Consider the following 21,228-nt stretch of genomic DNA (forward strand, 5'->3'; position numbering starts at 1 on the left):
GGTTTTTATTTCTGAGCTGTGAATCTTTTGGAAGGTCTTTTGACAGATCTACTCTAATTGAATTTTTAAAGATTTATTTGTTTGTTTGAAAGGCAGAGTTACAGAGAGAAGAAGAGAGAGGGAGAAGGCGATGGCTGGGGCTGCGCCAGGCCAAAGCCAGGAGCCTGGAACTCCATTCTGGTCTCCCACGTGGGTGGCAGGGGCCCAAGTAGCTGAGCCCTTTTCTGGGGCTTTAGCAGGCCACTGGCAGGGAGCTGGGTCAGAAACGGAGCAGCCGGGCTCAAAGCACTGCTCATATGGGATGCCGGTGTTGCAGGCATTGGATTAACTTGCTGTCCTACAACACCAGCCCCTCTAATTGAATCTTTGAACTTTTTGCTTTCTTCTGTCTCCTTTCATTCAGGAACGGGATAAATTCTACTTATCTCGCAGCGTTGTTCTAGAACTTCTGCAGGCCCTGAAGCTCAAATGCCCTTTACCAGACACAAACCTCCTCCTGCTTGTCCAGGTAAGCTCATGCCGCATCTGTAAAGCTTTTCCTGAGACCAGCTGTACGTATTTGGGATGTATTTCCCTTTGGGAGGCGTCTCTGTAAAACCAAATGTCTTCACCCGGCCAGAGGTGAGAAGTAATGTATCTTACGTGAGCCATGATCTAACTAATGCTACGTGCTTGGCGCTTCCACTGGCTAAAAAGACAAAGACAGAATCAAAACCGGGGCAGGGGGAGTATTCGTTTTGTTCTTACGGTGGCTCTCGTTCTGTGTGGGACAAGAAGAATGCAACAATAATTTCTGCCCGCCAGTAGGTCAGAGGAGCTGCTCGCTCAGCAGAGCCGAACCAGAACAAATGGACCCAACCGAGGGGAGCAGAGCTGGGTGGGTCTGGGGGCCACTGACCCTTCTGTGGCGCAGAAGTGAAGGTAAAGGGGGCCAGGCCAGATCCAATCGCATGGCAGCAAATGCTGATCGCAGCTGGCCCCCAGGACCCCTGGACACTCACCAGGCAGGCTCTGGAGGACTGGCAATGGCCGTGCTTGTAGGGCTTCTTATGGGGGGCTGCAGCCCTCCACCCTTTGTGCTCCCGAGCAGCATCCTAGGCACACAGGCAGGTTGGGAGCGCCTGAGGCTGGCTGGGACTGATGGCTGAAAAGAGAGATAAACAAAGCCCCAGCGGGGAAACAGGAGCAGGTGGGATGCCACCCACATGGTGTGAAGTCAGGAGAACCTCACGGAGGAAATGGCATTTGAGCCAGGACACAAAGAACTACTGGGTACAGGCAAGTGTCTGCCCAGAGTTGAGATTCAACCCGAGGTTGACTGGCTTTGAGCAGTAGGGGAGGCTTGGGCAGGAAGGTGGGGTAAGGGCAGTGGCATGAGGATGGGGTGGATAAAGAGCAGGCTGGCAGAGCCAGAGGAGTCACAGGGATCAGGTAACGTGGGTCCCCACCTCCCACCCTGAGGGCTAAGGCTGGATTTAAAATGCTGCCCTGAGTTACAGCTGGGACCAGGGTAGCATTCAAATGGCCTTTGTGCCAAGTGCCCAGTAACCGACTCGCAGCTGTTTAGATTCTCTCTGAGTCTGGGCTACAAGTTTCAGGTTAGGTGACTGAAGGAAAACTGGAGCTTGATACTAAGGAGCTGGAGCACTTTCCCTGCATCGTGGGTACTTGGGTACCTTCGGAGAGATGCAGAGAAGACACTAATTTTGAGCACCAGCTGTGTGCTTTACACGTTCCCCCTACTTGACCCATACAGTCATGGGGTGCCAGCTTGTGTTTCAGAGAGGCATAGTGATGTCCGTGAGACCACACAGTGGGCCTGAAGAGCAGCATCAGCATCTTAGGGTGTTAGAACCCGGAACCCTGTTGCATCCTGTGTGAAGCACACCTCATCACATTCTTCCCAGCCCCGGTGTGGATTCCGTTGGTTCTTGGCTGTGTGCACCACCTTCATACTCACTCCACCAATCCGATCTCCTGGTATATGGCTTCCTGGTATTCACTCCACCAATCCGATCTCCAGGTATATGGCTTCCTGGTATTCACTCCACCAATCCGATCTCCTGGTATATGGCTTCCTGGAGGAGCTTTTCCTATTTCCTGCACTGAAAAGCTAGAGTGGCCTTGTAGCGCTGGTAACTACGCAGGCCTCCCGTCACTGGGCTGTCTGACTATTCAGCGGTCTTTGCCTCTACAAGTATTTACTGAACACCTATCTTTGGCTAATTTCTGGGAACACAGAGATACGAAGGGTGTAGCCCCCAGATGTGCTAACCACTATCATGAAAGTCTACACAGGATGAGGACTACTACAGAAGAGGGCGTGGTTAACACAGGGAGATGCAGGAAGCCCATGGAGCCTTGCTGAGGCCTGGCTTGGTCCAGTGCTGTGCGGGGGCTGGAGACAGAGATGCACAAGCCATGGCCTCTTCCTTCCAGGCGTTCACAGGCCAGCAGGTGAGCTGGCCTGTGTCATGGGTACGGTAGCAGTTATGTCGACTGAGAAAGGAAGCAGTGTGGGAGGGACCACGTGGGCCTTGAAGGATGCTCAGAAGTCCCCAAGTTGACCCAGCAGAGAGGAGGGGGCCCTCGTCCTTTGCCATTGACTGCCCACTTCCCGGTCCCCTTTCTCCCCTACCGTAGACCGCTAATCATCAGGACCAGAATTGAGTTTGTCTCAAAGGCTTAAGACTTCATGACAAGTTAGCAGCTCTCAGTGTCGAACCGTCTTGTCTTGGGAGAGCTTCCGGCCCACACAGAAGTGATGACTTGGTGGCTGCTGGGAAGTGACGGCAATGGACGCCGGACGTGATGTAGTGGGAATGTGCTGGCTCCCATTGTACCAAACTGCAGACAGCCCCGGAGGAAGACAGAAGCAAAGCCACAGCCAGAAAACACCCATGCTCCTGAGGAGAGACAGCTTGGACTCTCCTCCCTGGGGGGCCTTGGACAGCCCTTGCCCCCTCCAGCGGTGGCAACACCGACTTTGAGGACAAGCAAGTTGGCCACAGACCGGCCGTCCAGATGGACACGAGCTGTGCTGGCTTGTGTGAGAGGGCTCAGTGAAAGGGCCAGGAGGAACTGAAGCTTAGCGGCTGCCCGTGTCCAGAAGCCACTTGCTTCCCGTAGGGCTTCTGCCGGGGGCTGTGCCTCCTCACAACAGCTCCAGGACCCCGAAGACGCTCTGCTGCGGGCCTCCAACAGCATTCCTCCCTTGTCAGAGCAGATCCATGTGGCTGACTTCCTGGGGTCTCGCACCCCACGCTGTAACTCCTGGGGCCTGGTTGCTATGAAGTGCACTATTCAAACATAAAAAGCACTTGTCAGAAGATGGCAAAAGAACCCTGCCAGTGGAAATTGCCCAGTGCTTAAGGAAACCGTGTAGACAGTGATTGTTTTATCGTAGTTGGGTGCATAAATAACAAAAACAAATTGCTTTAAGCAGAAAGAAGGCAAAAGTACATCCTTCTAAGGCTGTTGTATGGAGTTCCTTCTGCTTTTTCAAATGTGTAACATTTTCATCTTTGAAAAAATTTGGTGTTTGTCATTGAATCATGAAGTTAAGGGGAAAAGGTCCAGTTGTAGAATCGCCCAAGTTGGAGAGTGTTTTGAAGACATTTTGTGATCATGCTCACAGAGAACCACCTTGTGAATAGCCTTTCAACCTTCCCCAGCACAAGAACATCAGGCATTCTTCCATTTCCAAGTAATTTGTTCTGTGAATTCTTAGAGTAGGGTCAGCACTGTGGTGTAGCAGGTAAAGCCGCCCCTGCAGCGCCCAGCATCTCATATGTGTGCTGGTTCGAGCCCTGGCTGCTCCACTTCTGATTCAGCTCCTCGCTAATGCACTTGGGAAAGCAATGGAAGATGGCCCAAGTCCTTGGGCCCCTGCACCTACATGGGCCACCCAGATGAAGCTCCTGGCTCCTGGCTTCAGCCTGGCCCAGCCCGGACCATTGTCGCGGTTTGGGAAGTGAACCAACAGAGAGAAGATCAATCAATTTCTCTCTCTCCCTTTCTCTCGCTCTCTCTTGCTCTCACTCTCGCTCTGCCTCTGCCTCTCCTTCTCTGTAACTCAGACTTTCAAAACATAAATAAACTTTAAAAAATCTTAGAGTAAGCCACTTCCATTATATTATTATTATTATTATTATCAACAGGTAGAGTTAGACAGTGAGAGAGAGAGAGACAGAGAGAAAGGTCTTCCTTTGTCCGTTGGTTCACTCTCCAATGGCCGCTGTGGCCGGCGCACCGCGCTGATCCGAAGGCAGGAGCCAGGTACTTGTCCTGGTCTCCCATGCGGTGCAGGGCCCAAGCACTTGGGCCATCCTCCACTGCACTCCCTGGCCACAGCAGAGAGCTAGCCTGGAAGAGGGGCAACCGGGACAGAATCCAGTGCCCCGACCGGGACTAGAACCCGGTGTGCTGGCGCCACAGGTGGAGGATTAGCCTAGTGAGAATGGGAGAAATAAAACAGAATGCTTCCCTTTTCTGCTTTGTGGTCCTGCCATGGAGAGAAGTCCTTTGTAGGGCCACTCAAAGGTGCAGAAGAAGCATCTTGACTTCGCCTCACGAGTGGTGCATCTTTCGTAAGGTTTCTCGGTTCACTGCCTTCATCCTCCAGTTATTCTCTGGAGGATAGCAGAGGTGATGGCTTGCTCTCTGGCAGCTTCTTTTAGGCCGGAGGCTGCAGACTGGAGTCAGAGTGAGGCATTCCCCCTTTACTGGTGGGCTGCTGGACAGCCAGGCTCTCAGTGTGGACAAATGAATTGTCTGGGGCAGACAGTGTCTTTCTTCATAGCTATCAGTGGCTAGCATTTGAAGGCAGTAGGGGTGAACTTGCTTAATTGGAAATGCATCTTGGAAACAGAAAAGCAAGAATTGGAAGGAAAAACTCCCCAGGTGACCTGTCATGAGTGACCCGGCCACTGTGGTGAGCAGACAGTTGCTCCAGACCTGGACTTGCCATTCTTCTACCTGATAAGGAAATACCAGAGTATCTCATCTGCTGCTTCCCTGATCAGTAACTTCGTAGGTAGATGGTTTCCTGAGATGAAGCCTTATGTTATTTTATGTTCATTTATGTCATGACTTTGTTGTATCTCAAATACTCGGGCAGTAAGAGAGACCCCTCTATGGGACAAGGGAACACTTGCCCAAGGAATGTGGGATCATCCAGGTTCTAGGCAGGTCCAGGCAGTGACTGGCACCAGTCTGGTTTTGAATTCCTGGAAACTCGTCCCAGAGGCCTGGCGTCCCGGGAAACTTCCCAGTGTGCTGTGCTGTGGTTGTCTACCCATGACCGCTGGTGTTTGTTTCCCCTTACAAATGAAGTTTTCGGGTGACCTTAGGTGCTCGGTGGATTTTTCCTCCAAAGAAATCAGGGCATAGAAACATGAAATCATTTTCCAAATAGGAAAGAAAAATAATATATTTCAGAACCTAAATTGTCAAACAATGGGGCGTAGCTCACCCTCTGTGATTTGGACAGATGAACTATTCTGTGATTTTAATTCAGCTCTAGTGACATTTTGCTTTTGTTTATAATATTTTCTCTATTGCTGGTTTGCTGTAGACTTTTTTTTAAAAGATTTATTTGAAAGGCAGAGTTACAGAAAGGCAGAGGCAGGGGGTGGGGAGAGAGAAAGAGAGAGAGAGAGAAAGAAAGAGAGAAAAAGAGAGAGAGAAAGTCATCCATCTGCTGGTTCACTCCCTAGGTGGCTGCACCAGCAGGAGCTGGGCCCATCTGAAGCCAGGAGCCAGGAGCTTCTTCCAGGTCTCTCATGGGAGTGCAGGGGCGCAAACACTTGGGCCATCCTCAACTGCCTTCCCAGGCCATTGCAGAGAGCTGCATTGGAAGTGGAGCAGCCAGGACTAGAACCAGCACCCATATGGGATGCTGGCACCTCAGGTGGTGGCTTTACCTGCTACCCCACAGCGCCAACCCCATGGACATTTTTATAAAATGATGTATTTATTTGTTTGGACAGCTGAGTGACAGAGAGAGAAAGAAGGATCTTCCATCTGCTAGGCTAGGCCAAAGCTAGAAGCCAGGCACTCCACCTGGCTCTCCCATGTCGGAGGCAGGGACCCAAATACTTGCGCTGTCATCTCTCTGCTGTCTTCCCAGCATTAGCAGAAAGTGGGATCTGAAGTGGAGCAGCCGGGACTTGAATTGGCATTCCGATATAGAATGCAGATGTCGCAGTGGCAGCTTAACGTCACCACTGCGCCACACGCCTGCCCCTGCTGTGGGCATTTTGTGTGTGACAGGTTATTTCACTTGTGGAGCTGGAGAGCTGTCACCATAGAGTATCGGCTCACTAAAGCTTCAGAAAGACTAAGTTCAAATCAAAAATGAATTTCTTTGTGTGAAAGGTAGCTGTTCTGCTCATTTGCATGTACCTCCCCCACTCTGTGGGATATACCTAAACCCTCAAGTTATGAGAAATCATGTCAGAAAAAGGTTTTCTTTAAAGATAGGTGGGTTGTGGGCTGGAGGACAAAGAACCGACAGAGGAATAGCTCTTGTTTCTAATTCACGGGGTTTCTGTTGAGTGGGGTGACTAATAATATTAGTTGAGTTAGTAATAATCTGATCACCATGGCATGGGAGGAGGAGATACTATTTTAGGGATCATTTTGATAATGGACTTAATAATGAGACATCACAGATAGCAAGTTTCTTTTGTATTCATGGGGGAGTGCATATATCAGTGGCGTATTTCTTCCCGAAAGTATAGAATTCTTCGTTCTACAGCAATTATCTTTGCCCCCTCTGATTTTAATTACATCTTTACACTTTGAACAGTTCTATAAAATTATAAGAGGGTTTCTTCAGTTCATGATTGGCAGCTACATGACATGTAGACATACTGCATTAACATGCTTTGATAAAAAAGCAAATAATAGATGATTTTAGAAACTTAGGCATTTGTATTCTCTTTCCTGTACCAGATTCTCTGAGACATCTTGCACTTTTAGGGTAGTTTTTTTTTTTTTCTTTAATTCTGACTTGGAAGAGCTATCACAGATCAGACATTTGAATTGGATCTGAGGTCTGGACACTGAGTGGCTGCCGACGGCACAGAGGGCAGTGTCACTGTGCGTCCTTTCCACTCCGCAGACAGGGCCGGGTGGGAGGGCATCTGCAGAGGGGGAGCCGCGGACGTTTTACTGCTCACAAGCTCCAGGCTTGCCCCTAGGGCAGGCCCACGTGGAGGTCTGCGGCTTTTAACCGTCCTTGACTGCGCCGTCTGAGCGTGCCCCTGCCTCTCTGAGTCCCCAGCTCTCTATCCCGAGCCCCTGCGTCTGTGCACAGCCTCATTCCTGTTGTGAAGAAATGAAGTGAAAATAATGCCGGTGCCCCAGCAGAGGCTTTGAAACTTTGTCCTAGGTCAGTTTTCGTTGACAGCGGACCCAGATAGCATGTGAAAATGAACCTCGCAGGGCAACACGTGGCAACTGCCAGGAGCCGGAGTCGGGGTGGGGGGGTTCGCACGGTACTGCCAGCACGTGTTTCAGGCATGTGTGTTTGCTTGCAGGCTTTGTCCAAAGTTACAGGCTTTGCATTTTGAAGACGCAGCTTGTTTACTGTTTCTATGTTGTACGTAAGTCTGAGCTAGGTGAGCAGACATACCTGAGTAAAAGTAACCAAAAGCTGTAGCTACACCCGGGGTGTTACCGGGTCCTGCTTTCTTTGCCAGATTCGGAGTTGGCCAAATAGATTCTTCCACTCTCTGCAGCTCTTTGAAGTGAATGGAAATGGGAGAGTGCGCACAGCAAGGTCTGTCTCGCAGCTGCTGTCTCACAGCGCTCGCCATTACCTACACCTACATGCCTTTCACTTGGGACTGTGTCTGCCACACGTCTCCGCCCTGCACAAGACATCCGAAGGCTGCTTGGCCTCAGAAGGCCTTTCTCTTAGAGCTCCACCTTGTGAGCCCAAACCCACTGCCTCCTGCGAACGCCTGGACCTGACCGCTGCTCAGCCTGCCAGTCTGCTGGCTTCTGCTGGTTCCTTTGTTGCGTTTCTCCTTGTCGGGCCTCCTGGAGATGTTCTACACAGCCCCAGTCTGTGTTGCATCGCCCCAGTCTGACAGGGACTAAGTCTGCCTGGCTCATCTCAGGGTCAGCTCACCAGCCTCCCTGTGCCTCCCAGGGCGAGTGGGACGAGTGGGAAGGAAGGGTGGCCGGTGTTGCCACCTCTGGACGAGTTCTGAGCTCTGTGTAATAGCAGTTTCAGACCCTGAAGTTGTTAGGGCTCCTAGCCAGCAGCCTGGAAAGAGAAATTAAACAGGAGCTAATTGGCCATAGCAAACTCTGCCAACCCTAGGTGTAATTTATTCCCTAAAACAATTCATAAATAGTTGAATGTTGTATTGAGTGGAAAGTACCTGTCAAAAATCGGTCATGAAGCAAATTAAATTGTAATCTGGCAAACTCACCCTCATCATGAACGCTAGTCATACCTGATTAATCGATTCGTTTCAGCAAGTCTTGCTGAGCCCCTCTGGGATGCCAGACACTCAGCTGGAGCTGGGGCTGAGGTGTATCAAGTGTGGCTCTTGGAAAGCGCATAACAGGTTGAAAAACGGACTCGTAGGTCCCTGCAGTCTGAAGTGAGGACTGGCACAGTGCAAGCGTGTGAGATGTCCTGTGCGTGTGCCGAGCAGGAGTGGGGTCATTTCCAGCACAGAGGACACCTGTGGCTGCAGTGGGGGTGGGAAGACGAGACGCTGAGAGTCCCTGAAGAGGAAGAAGCAAGTGGACTACTCTCTCAGAGACTGTTGTTCTCTGTTCATTCTAAATGTGAGAAGTTGTGAAAAATCTATACAAGTGAGCCTACAGTAACTGTCAGCAGGTGCCAAGGAAGAAGCAGAGTGACTTCAGAGTGAACCTGGCAGTGTCGAAGTCTTTTATTTCTTCCTTGATGGGAGACACCCTTTCAGCCACTTGGCTCTGGGCAAGGGAAGGATCTGTGTGTTAACGTCAGTCCTGTGTTTCTGAATTCCTGATATGAGTGAACGATCATGATTGGCAAGTTTGAAACATCCAGGGCAGACTGCCATGCAAGAAAACACTAATCAATTTAAGCCAAGCTAATAAGATTATAAATTACTTATTACTGTCCAAGTACTCTTGAAAATAATTATTCTTTCAATGTTTTTATTAGTTTATTTGTGCAGATGCTGGGACCAAACTAGCTGAATCGACAATCCTGAGCAAGCAGATGATAGCCTCCGTACCTGGGGTAAGTCCTAACCGAGTTAATCGTCAGCAGTTTCATGTTTCATTTAACATGGTTAAGAGTGTAGGCTTTCGCCTTGTATCTGGGTTTGAGGCCTGGCATTTACAAGCTGTGTGATGTTCAGAAGGTTGTTTAGTCCAAGATTCTTTGATTTGTTTCATCTGTAGAATGCGATATAACAGGGCGTAATGCATAGGTCAGACTGGACAAGACAGTATCTATAAAGCATATTAGCGCAATGCCGGTCTGTATAGTGTCACCCGTTAAACATAGTCTTGGCAAACATGAACTTACTCTTAACAAACATTACCTTGGATATTTTAGTTATTTTCAATATTCTGCAATGGTAATTATTATATAAGGAATGTCTCTGGGCTTAAATCTTCACCCATATTTTAGACTATTTTTATAATAGATCTCTGGTGATAGAATTCCTAGATTGTGCTTTTTAAAGGATTCTTTAAAATATGTATTTATTTTCATTCGAAAGGCAGAGAGATAGAGATAGGCAGAGAGAGAGAGAGAGATCTCCCGTGCCCTGGTTCATTCCTTAATGCTTGCAACAACCGGGAGCCAAGAACTCAATCTGAGTTTCCCACGTGGGTGTGTGGGGCCCAAGGACTTGAGCGTCCGCTCTGCTTCCCAGAGCGCATCAGCAGGAAGTAGAGCAGGAAGTGGAGCTAGGACTGAAACCTAGGCTCTCGGGTGTGGGCTACGGTGTCCCGGTGACAACTGCTGTGCCGGGGCCCGCCACTGACGTCGCGCAGTGCGAGGTGCTGTGCCGTGAAATCCAGGAGCAGTGACAACGCAGAAGCGGTCTGTTGTTTGTTCACACTACATTTACATCAGTATTCTGATTGATAGAGGAGGGCGACTTCCTCTGCAGTCTGCTGGTGGTTAGGGAAAGAGACGAAAACACGCTCCATGGGAGGCTCTCCTGGGCCAGCTCTAGAAGAATGTATTTCTTCTACTGTCATTCCATCGGCAAGAACTCAGTCCCATAACCGGCTCAACATTTGCTATCTGTGCGGTAACTAAAAAACAACATACCTAATATATACAATGTTTACTGAAATCAGGAAGTGAAAGACAAACATTCCAGCAGGCACAAAAAAAATCGATAGTCAAAAGATTGACACAGGTATAGACAGAGCAGTGAGCACTGGGCAAAGAGCAGTGAGGCATTCAAAACAAACTTCCTCCCTCACCTTCGATCAGTGAATTGTGAATCAACATAACATACAAAAATTAAAATTAGCTAGCAAATCATCCCATTTCTATTTCTATTTTTAATTCGCTTTACTGAGGTATGATGTACTTACAGAAGGCTGTGTATCTTTGACGGGCACAGTTTGATGAGTTTGTTGATCAGTGTGTACCTGTGACACCATCACCACAATCTATGCCACAAGCGTGTCCACCATCACCGAAGCGCCCTCCTACCTTGTTTATTTATTATAAAAAACTTCACGTGGTGTTTACTCATGCTTGATCATAACAATACAGTATTGCTAACCACAGGCTCTTTGGTACCCAGATCTCTGGGATCTGTTTATTCTGAATTCCTGAAACCTTGTGCCACTTGACTGGTACCTTCTCCCTTCCCCATCCCCCCAGCAGATTTTGCTTGATGATTAAACTTGATAGTGAAGTGAAACAAGCGTTCTTTTAAACTATTGGTGGCAGTGAAACCTACCTGGCTGAAGGCTGTTTGACAGTCTGCTTCAAGAAATATATTCCAGAAAAGAAATGTTGTGCATAAAGATTTATGTACAAGATATTTATTAAAACATCATTTAAACTAGCAAAATCATATTGCAAGCAAACTGACTATCCAAGGTTAGATGTTGTTTAAATAAAATAGGCTGCATCCATGAGATGGACTCTTACGGCTTTCAAATCAAAGTTCCTAAGAATATTTAGTTCACGGAAAGTGCCATGATTTAATTAAAAAGCATGTTAGAAAGAAGTTATCACAGTTTTATAAAAGAGCATATCAATGTGTGTGTGTCATAGACACTCAAAAACTTGGAAGCAGTTTCCTTAGAAATGGAGAACAGGAATTAGGATTATGGTCATTTTAATTTTTTTAATAATTTGTGTCCTACTTTTCCACATTGAGCATGTGTTATTTTCACAGGGGTACTTGAAAAAGCTTGTGGAAAAAATGGGCTTTATTAAGTTTATCTTGGTGCAAACATGTTTGAAATCCATGTGTGTTTTTTCATGATACGCATTTCCCACGAACTTTTGGAGGACCCCTCATATAATCTAAAAACTGTAACTTTAAAAGCATCTAAATTTTGAGGAAGAACTGGCTATGAATTGCTTCAGTTCCTGTGTTTGAGGTCAGAATTATTTTCAAGCTCCTTTATGATAAGGTTTCCCATTGGAATGGGTGCGGGTCTTCTGACAGAGATGGGCTTGACTCCTTATATTTTGTTTTGTCAGTGACACAGGTTATACTCATGATTTTTAGAGTAAAAACAGCGGGGAGAGAAAGGAGACTGGAAATTATATGCTTTGTTTTCCAACTGCGGGCAGCACATTAAGATTCTCCTGACTGGGAAGTGGATTTTAAGGCTTTTACCAAATGTAGTTGCTGTCCCTGGAACAAAGTAGCTAGGTAATAGTCAATTTCTTACTCTCCTCTTTTGAGATTTAAACGTAAAAGACCAATGCGCCCTGTCGTTGTTGTTGGTGACATTTGCCTCGTTGAGATGGTATCAAATATCGCCAATGAAAGAAACAAATGCGCTTTCCAGAAATTTGAGAACAGAGGCTGCACTCCTATTTGCATGGCATGTGAAAGGTCAGAGAAAATGGAATAAATCGGGGGGAAATCCTTTCTTGCTCTCAAGGATTCATATTGCAAGAGCAAGAACACAATAAACCTTTTATAATTTCTTCACTTGATTTAAATTAAAGGAAGAAAACCTTAGAACGTATGAAACGCTGGGAAACGCTCTGACAGACGGCCAGTGGCCTTGTTCTGTTTGTTAGCCTGTCAGAGGAACTGACAGGCGTAACATTCTAGAAGAGCGAGGAGGTGATACAGTTCAGTGCTGTGCAGATTTCCATGAATATGGGAAAATGAGAGCCACTGGGTGAGCCAGTTAAGTATATAATGTTCCAGATTTTTCTAAAGAAAGCCAAGAGAGGCCTTTAGCATAGTATTCATAATGGCTTCAAAGACTGCCCGCTTTTGATCCACTTTATACCCAGCCTGATGTGTGGGTTCTCTCACACAGCTTTGATGCAGCGGCTTGTCTGTGCATTTGGCTTTGCCCTTTTTTTTTTTTTTTTATATAATCCTAAATTTGCCACATTGCCCTGAGGGAGCAGGTTGGTGTTGTTTAATAACCAACAAGACAAGCGTGCCTTTCTTTGCCTTTAATATTCCTCAAACACACTTGGAGTGCGTGGGGAAGACGAACATTTCATTTCTTTCTTTTATTTATCCCTGGCAAGACCTTGACAAGAGCATATCCACCTAACAGTGCACCTGCTATGCGTAAGAGGCTGTAAGTCGCTTGACCATGAAAGTCTTTGACTCAGCGTCTGTGATGTTTGTTTACATTTGTTTTTAAAGTAGAGGCTCAGTATTGAGGCAGTCAAATTTGGTAGCACAAGATGTCCCCAGAGTGATAAAATATTACTGTTGTTTGGGGAGGATTCTAAGGACTCTGACAACTAATAGCATTACACGGGCTGAATCTTTGTATGAAGGATAAAAACAAGCAAACAAAAATCAACTCAATTCTGCAGAGGAAAAGAACTGAACCCTGTTTCCCATCGGCCTCCACTGTTTTCTTTGCTGTCCGTCACAAGTCTTTTGTATCATCTCTGTCCGAGGGTGTACAGACAGTCACAGACTGCGATGAGAGTAGGGGAGTGAATCCGGAATCCAGGAAGTGAAGCACCTCTGAGCGGGGGTGAGACGGTCCCTGCGGGCAGGACAGACTGCAGCTGTGACGCGCCGTGTCCTTGTGTTGCAGTGTGGCACGGCGGCCATGGAGTGTGTGCGGCAGTACATCACCGAAGTGCTGGACTTCACAGCAGACATGCACACCCTGACCAGACTGAAGGTGAGACGGCTCCTGTCTGCTCAGCTCCTAGGGCCACGGAGGAGTAAGCCGACTGCATAGGAACTTGTGGCCATCTGGGGAGGCAGCTGTAGTCCTATTGAATAAACCCCTATCTTGGACTCTGAGAAAAAAAAACAGTCCTGCAAACCAGGTAGAAGTGAGGCAAAGGGTATTCACGTGGCACCAGCTTATGCACACGCTTTACTTGGGCCATTTCTTCAGTTCTCAGGTGCTCCTGTGAAGATGTTATCCCCACTTTACAAATGTAGAAACTGAGGCGTGGGCGCCTACAGTAATGTGCTCAAGGTCACCCACTAAGAAGTGCTGGAGTCAAGGTCAAACCTGAGACTAATGTGACTCCCATGCCACTCTCTTTTCACCACCCCACATGATGTCATTTAACTACTTGGGCCTCCGTTCCCTCATTGGCAAAACCAGCCTGTCATATCCAGCTCGCCCCCTGTTGCAGGCTTGATGGAAATGGCGTATGGGGAGAGACTTCCATGAGCGGCAGCACGCTGTGCAGATGTAGGCCATCACTGCTTTTATCTGTGCCAGGCTGTCTTCTTCAAGACAATTATGAAAGGAAGGAGAGAGAACAAAACCTAACTTGCACATGGACAAAGTCTCCATGAGGCTGATGAGTCTATCGGTGGTTTTGCTAGGTGGAATGAATTGCTGACTCAGAGCCATGTCCCTGCCGCAATCCCACTGGGGAGTTCAGAGATTAGTCGTAGCAGGGATTTGAAGAAGATACACAGAACAGCCAAATGGAACCTAGCTCTAAATGACAACTTAAAAAAAAAATGTAGGGGCCAGCACTGTGGCGCAACGGGTTAAGCCTCCACCTGCAGTGCCGGTATACACATGAGCACCGGATCAAGACCCAGCTGCTCTACTTCTTTTTTTTTTTTTTTTTTTGGCAGGCAGAGTTAGACAGTGAGAGAGAGAGAGACAGAAAGGTCTTCCTTCTGTTGGTTCACCCCCAAATGGCTGCTACGGCTGGCGCGCTGCGCTGATCCGAAGCCAGGAGCCAGGTGCTTTGTCCTGGTCTCCAATGCAGGTGCAGGGCCCAAGCACTTGGGCCATCCTCCACTGCCTTCCCGGGCCACAGCAGAGAGCTGACCTGGAAGAGGAGCAACTGGGATAGAATCTGGTGCCCCAACTGGGACTAGAACCCGGTGTGCTGGCGCCGCAGGCGGAGGATTAGCCTAGTGAGCCGCGGCGCCGCCCCCGCTGCTCTACTTCTGATCCTGCTTCCTGCTGATGCAGCTGGGAAAGCAGTGGAAGATGGTCCAAGTGCTGGGGCCCTGCCCCCACGTGAGAGACCTGGAGGAAGCTCCTGGCTCCTGGCTTCGGGCTGGCCCAGTCCTGGCCATTGCAGCCATTTGGAGAGTGAACCATGGATGGAACATCTCTCTCTCTCTCTCTCTCTCTCTCTCTCTCTTCTCTCTGTATTTCTGTGTTTCAAATAAATAAATAAATCTTAAAAAATTATTTATTATTTGAAAGGCAGAGTGACAGAGACAGAGAGGGAGAGACAGTGGGGTGGGGGTTTGTGGAGGAGATAACTTTTCATTTACTGGTCCACTCCCCAGATGCACACAACGGCTAGGGCTGGGCCAGGCTGAAGCCAGGAGCCTGAGATTCTATCTGGGTCTCCCCATGGGAAGCAGGGACCCAAGTAGCTGGACCATCCCAGGTGCATTAACAGGAGCTAGATCAGAAGCAGAGCAGAGAGACTGCGATGGCGGGAAGGTCCCGAGGCTGAGGACGTCGGATTTGAATCAGCCCCAGCGCAGGTTCAAGTTCCCCCGCCCACTCCTTTGAGCTTCTCAATAAAGGACTTTGACCTCAAAAAAAAAAAAAAAAAAAAAAAAAAAAAAAAAAAGAAGAAGAAGAAGAAGAAGAAGAAGCAGAGACTCAAGCCAGTATTCCAGTATGAGATGCTGGCATTCCAAGTGGCAACTTCATCCACAATGCCAGCTCCGAAATGACACCTTTAAAAAAATTTTTTATTAGTTATTTGATAGGCAGAGTTAGAGGGGGCACCTGCTGGTTCCCTCCCCAAATGGCTGCAATGGCCAGCGTGGCGCCAGGTCAAAACCAGGAGCCAGGAGCTTCTTCCTGGTCTCCTGTGTGGGTGCAGCGGCCCAAAGTTTTGAACCATCCTCTGCTGCTTTCCCAGGCACATTAACAGGGAGCTGGATAGAAATGGAACAGTTGGGGCTTGAACTGGCACCCATATGGGACACTGGCAGTGCAGGCAGTGGCTTAACCCACTATATCACAATGCTGGCCCCAATAAATGACAGCATGACAGCTTTTTGAGAAACAGGAAGCTAGTGATCCCAGAAGTTCGCAAACCAAATGTGTTCAGGTTGTCCCTGAACTCAGTTTTCTCTGTTTAGAAATAAGAGTGCTTCCTGGCGAATAAGAGTACTTCAAAAAGTTCTTTACACATTTAAAGATAAGCTTATTTTGGAACAAAACTGTTTGCCTCGATACATTCAAGAGGTCCTCAAAACTTTCATGGAAAATGCATATTATGAGAAATCAATGTGTGAATTTCAAAACTTTTTTCCACAAAAATAAGCTTATCTTTCTCTTTTTTAAAGATTTATTTTAATTATTGAAAGGCAGAGTTAGCCAGAGAAATATCTTCTATCTACTTGTTCACTCTCCAGATGGCCACAAAGCAGGGCCGGCTGTGGAAGCTAGGAGCCGGCAGCTCCATCTGGGTCTCCCATGTGGGTTGGGCCACTTGGGCTATCTCCCCGTTGCTTTCCCAGTTGTGTTAGGAGGAACTGGATGGGAAGTGGAGCAGCTGGGACTTGAACCAGTGCTCCTATGGGAGGCTGGAATGCCAGCATCACAGGCAATGGGTTAACTCGCTGTGCCACAATGCTGGCCCCAGAATTATCTCTTAATTCTATTTTTTCTGTTAACTTTTTGGATCACCTCGTAAGTGCTAGGATGGGAGGTATAGTCCAACTTTACTAGCATCTTATGATCTCTACACCCGGTGATTTCTCAGAAAGCCCCTCTGCCATTCAGTCGTATGCTGGCTACCGATTGTTGGATCTGTTTCCCACACGTAAATGCAAACAGAAACATTTTGAGCTTGTTTTGGAGACACTGTTGAAAATAGTGAGAAGGATCCATGGTGATCAAAGGGATCGGGACTGCAGACATCAGCCAGTCCTCTGACTTTGTTAGGAGAGGCCATGTGGCAAGGGGCTTATCCGAGGCCACATGACTACTTAGGACAGAACAGGGTCTAGAACCTAGTTTTCAACTTCCGGTTCAGTGCTTTTCCCCACTAAGCCACACTGAAAGAGAATGCCTTCAAAGTTCAGTCAACAAGTATGCCTTGAGCACCACAGTGTGCCTGGCACTATTCTAGGCATCGGAGTTGCAGTGATGAGCAAAAACAGATATGAGAGCTGCCTTATTTAATTTATAGTCTGGTAACCAAAGCCAAATTTAACAAGCACTTCTCACAAACCAAAGTAAAATCGGAACTCATGATTGCTCTGAAGAAGGGGTAGCTAGCAGCATGGATGTAGTCAGGGAGCTCGGAGAACACTTCTCTGTGGGCAGGAGTTGGAACCTGAACCACGGCAGGAACGGCATTTCCGGCAGAGGGAGCCTCAGTGGCTTGGAGCTCGAGGAGCCGGTGTAGCTGGAGCCCAGGGCGAGGGGCCACGATGCAGAGGTCCTGCTGGCTTTATAGGTCATCCTAAGGAACAGCCCCCCTTATCCTAAGAGCGATGGCAAGCAGCTGAAGAAGCCTCAGCAGGTTGTGTGCTTCACTGGGTGAAAGGAAGCGGGGTGAGAGCCACCCTGGTCTTTTAAAAGAGTGGCCAGTGCGTCTGCCACGGTTGCACAATGGCGTCTGGTTTTGTAGAGTCACATGAAGACGTGCTCCCAGCCTTTGCATGAAGATACCTTCGGTGGACATCTCAAAGTCGGCCTGGCGCAGATCGCAGCCATGGAGATCTCCCGGGGCAACCACAGAGATAACAAGGCTGTGACCCGCTATCTGCCGTGGCTCTATCACCCTCCTTCTGCAATGCAGCAAGGGTAAGACCCTCACCGTTCCAGGAGCTAAGTTCAATGAGGCGGGAGGGGCTCAGCCAGAGCGAACGGCTACCTTGGAGGTCTGTGAGCGAGCGATGCGATTGGGTGGTGTATTTGTCTGGTTTCCATGACTCTAAGGAAAGAGCTGAGGCTGGGTACTTTATAAAGAAAAGGGGTTTATTTGGCCCACAGTTCAGGAGCCTCAGGGGTGTGATGCTGGCTTCTGCTCCTTTCTGACAAGCACCTGCTAATGGTTGGCATCACAGCTGGAGGAGTGTCTGCAGGAGGCAGAGACCCTGTGGCCAGACAGGAAGCCAGACTGGCGAACGTGGTCTTAGAATGACCTTCGTCCCTTCCAAAGGTGTGCTCCCTGTGACCTCCCACCAGTCTCCACCTCAAAGGTCCCACCAACTCAACACTGCTGTGCTGAGGACCAAGCCTCCTGGGAGCTTGAACCCTGGGAGGACAGGCCACATCCAAGCCTTGGCAGGGAGGAAGTGGAAGCATCTTACTTGCTGAGCTGCAGCCCTTTGGGACTTGCTGCCGGTAAAGGAAACTCGCCCTCGTACAAAGCCTCCGTCGTCCTGGGGAACAGCCAACACTTAGAGCTTGGAGCGCCCAGCTCTTAATTCCACTCAATAAATGCATGGGTCCACACTGAGTACTCCGTGCCCTCTGCCTCCAAGCAGCTTAAATTCCAGCAAGAGGAAAAGCAATAGCAGGGGTGAAACGGGATGCGAGGAGGCACAAGCCTCTGATCCTGTCTCAGGGAGGCTAAAGGGAGGGCACTGCGCCAGTTTGCTCCGTCTCAGAGTAGGCTTGGGCCTGCCCTTGTGCCTGGTGGGCCTTCCCAGCTAAAGGCGCAGTTTAGAGTGGGCCGTGAGGAGGGCAGAGGAGAAAGTTATTGGTGAACAGGAAAATGTGTGCCTGTGTGTTACGTCTTCTCCTCTGCCACCTCCCCGCTAGCAGATGTCAGACAGGAACTTTCTTTTAAAAAATATTTATTTTTATTTTATTTGAAAGAGAGAAATCACCACCTACTGGTTCAGCACCCCAGTGCCTACAATGGCAAAGCCTGGCCCACATGGAAGCCGGGGCCTAGAACTCATTCCAGTTCTCCCACGGGGGTGGCAGGGACCCACGTGCTAGAGCACTCACTGCTGCCTCTCAGTGTGCACATCCGCAGGAACCTGGACTCAGAAGTGGAGTCTGGATTCAAACTCAGGCACTCGGACGGGGCACGTGGGCATCCCAAGGGGTGTGTTACTGCTGCACCAGCCCCCACGCCCAGGGAAGAACTTCGTAAGAGCAGAAAGGAGAGTTTGGAGCCGCTGAGCTCAGAGGCAGGTGCACTCACTCTGGGTCACTGAGGCCTGCTCTTTCTTTGTTCAGGAAGCTAAGACCCAGGGTTAGATTGGACAGCAAGGAAAAGAGTAACTCATTTGGATGTGTGGTGTTTGGTTTTCTGCGGTTGCCAGCAGGGCTGCACTTTTGTCTCTTCCCCCCGTACACACTGGTTGGGCGCCCGGTGGAATGGAGAACAGGAACTCACCGTTAATCCCCCTTCTCCTATAGACCTAAGGAATTCATCGAGTGTGTCTCCCACATCCGGCTGCTGTCCTGGCTGCTGCTGGGCTCCCTCACTCACAATGCGGTGTGTCCAAACTCCTCTTCCCCCTGCCTCCCCATACCTCTGGACGCGGGATCCCACATTGCAGACCACCTGATTGTGATCCTGATTGGATTCCCAGAGCAATCAAAGGTAAGTGATTTCTGTAAGATCAAGACCATGTACAACAAAATCGCTAATGGAGACCCTTATCAGCTAATTGTGTTTCTTCTGAAAAGAAATTGCATCTTATCACTTGCCTCCTGTGGAGGTTAGAAAAGCAACTTTGTGCTAATGCCTTATTTTAAGTTGTTTAAATTCACAGACTGTCTTTTCCCCCTTGGATTGTCTTCCTTTTATGGAGATAAATTATGAAGGCAAGCACGAGTTGGATTCCTAGGCATTGCTGTCTCAAAATAGTGAACAGACATAAAAGGCTAGAAAAATAATAAAAATTCTGTGATCGGTTTTCAGAACCAAAGATGAAGTGGAGGGAAAGTTTGCCCCCGTTTAATGTCTTCATGCACTTTGCAAGTCACATCTCTGGAGATGCATGAAGATGTGAAATGAAAACAAGAAGGCTGGTTGGAAGCTCACCAAGGCACAGAGTAGAATCACCTCCTCAGGGATGCTCTAAAACTGTAGTGACAGGTGCTGTGCTTGAGGGAGTAAAGAAACCCCAGGCAGGCATCAGTCATGAACTTGTACAAGCAAACCAGACACAGCGGTTCTTGCCAGCTACGAGGAGCCACGCGCCCTTGCCAGAGCTTCGCCAAGTCCTGGCACGTTAGGAGGTCCCAGTGCATTTTGGGACAACTGATTTAGGCCAGAGGAAGCTGACTGTGAATAAAATTGAGTGCCCATCCAAATGACCTGCATGGTGTTAGCAGAAGGAACTAGGCAGTCACTTCCTAACATTGCCGCCCAGGTATTTTTCTAATTAATATTTTATTTATTTTTTGAGATAACATTTCTAATTTACATTATAGTCAAAAGCTTACTGGCTCCATTAAATAAAAAGTTCAACCAATAAAAAGTAAAAAGACCATAGCCCCGCAGGAAAATAGGCAAGGGCTGTCCACAGTGATCAAAGGAAAAGCTGTTCAACTTCACTCATATAAAGTTAATTTTTAAAATAGTCACAAGATCATTAAAACTATAGTAGCATATAATTCCTGCTGATTTGTTTGACAAAGATTTAAAGCAAAGTTTGATAAAAAGATTGTGTTTGCAGCAAAACTGTATTTCATTTCTTGACTCTGGACTTGTCATGTGGTGGCCTGAAACAGTTACTCCACTTCTCTGAGCTTCAGTTTTTCGTCTGGAGAATCCAAGGGCTGGTGGACGGCAAGACCTTAGCACTGTGCCTGGCTGGTGGTCGGCACTCACTCAACTCATGCTAGTCCCTCCCCCCCGCCCCCGGGGCGACCCTCTCCGCCCACTGCTCCACTCTCAGCAGTGTGGGCACTGGGCACTGGCCAGGGCTGTCCCCTGAGTCCCTCACTTGCTCCTAACTCCAGCTCTACGGAAGAGGCTACTGTGACCCCATCACCCCATTTAAGAGACAAGGACGTGAACTCAGCTGGGAGGCAGGCAGTTCCTGCCGGTGTGGTGTGGGCACGGGAGCATCACTTGATGGAAGCACCAGGGGCTGGGCAGAGGGGTCCCACAGGCAGGTGCACTCCCCGCGAAGAGCTGCTCTGTTCCCCGAGCACACGGCCCCGACCCAGGGAAGAGCAGACCTTGTGGAGGTGGTGAATTGTGGGTTTGTACTCAAACTCCTGGAGCACTGGCTGTGCTCCTGGCAGGGCTGGAGCTGCTGGCCCGGGGAGGGCCGGCTCCGGGGGCGCCCCAGCCCAGCCACAGCGACACCTGCCCTCCTCCTCACCTGCCAACCTCCTCACCTGTCCCCTCCTCACCTGCCCTCCTCCTCACCTGCCCTCCTCCCCTGCCCTCCTCACCTGTCCCCTTCCTCACCTGCCCTCCTCCTCACCTGCCCTCCTCCCCTGCCCCCTCCTCCCCTGCCCTCCTCACCTGCCCTCCTCCCCTGCCCTCCTCACCTGCCCTCCTCACCTGCCCTCTCCTCACCTGCCCTCCTCCCCTGCCCCCTCCTCCCCTGCCCTCCTCACCTGCCCCCCTCCTCCCCTGCCCTCCTCACCTGCCCTCCTCCCCTGTCCTCCTCCTCCCCTGCCCTCCTC

General features: G+C 49.0%; 1 protein-coding gene across 1 annotated transcript in view; it reads left to right on the plus strand.

Annotated features, from left to right (window-relative positions):
• UNC79 (unc-79 homolog, NALCN channel complex subunit) overlaps positions 1-21,228 on the plus strand; it is a 265,206-nt gene that overhangs the window by 227,235 nt on the left and 16,743 nt on the right. The window contains exons 45-49 of the mRNA XM_070065557.1: positions 404-508; positions 9,176-9,253; positions 13,249-13,338; positions 17,249-17,424; positions 18,997-19,183. Of these exons, the coding sequence (XP_069921658.1) occupies positions 404-508; positions 9,176-9,253; positions 13,249-13,338; positions 17,249-17,424; positions 18,997-19,183 (636 nt within the window). The remainder of the gene's footprint in view (positions 1-403; positions 509-9,175; positions 9,254-13,248; positions 13,339-17,248; positions 17,425-18,996; positions 19,184-21,228) is intronic.

The sequence above is a fragment of the Oryctolagus cuniculus genome, chromosome 20 (assembly GCF_964237555.1).
Source record: "Oryctolagus cuniculus chromosome 20, mOryCun1.1, whole genome shotgun sequence".
In the NCBI taxonomy this organism is placed as follows: domain Eukaryota; kingdom Metazoa; phylum Chordata; class Mammalia; order Lagomorpha; family Leporidae; genus Oryctolagus; species Oryctolagus cuniculus.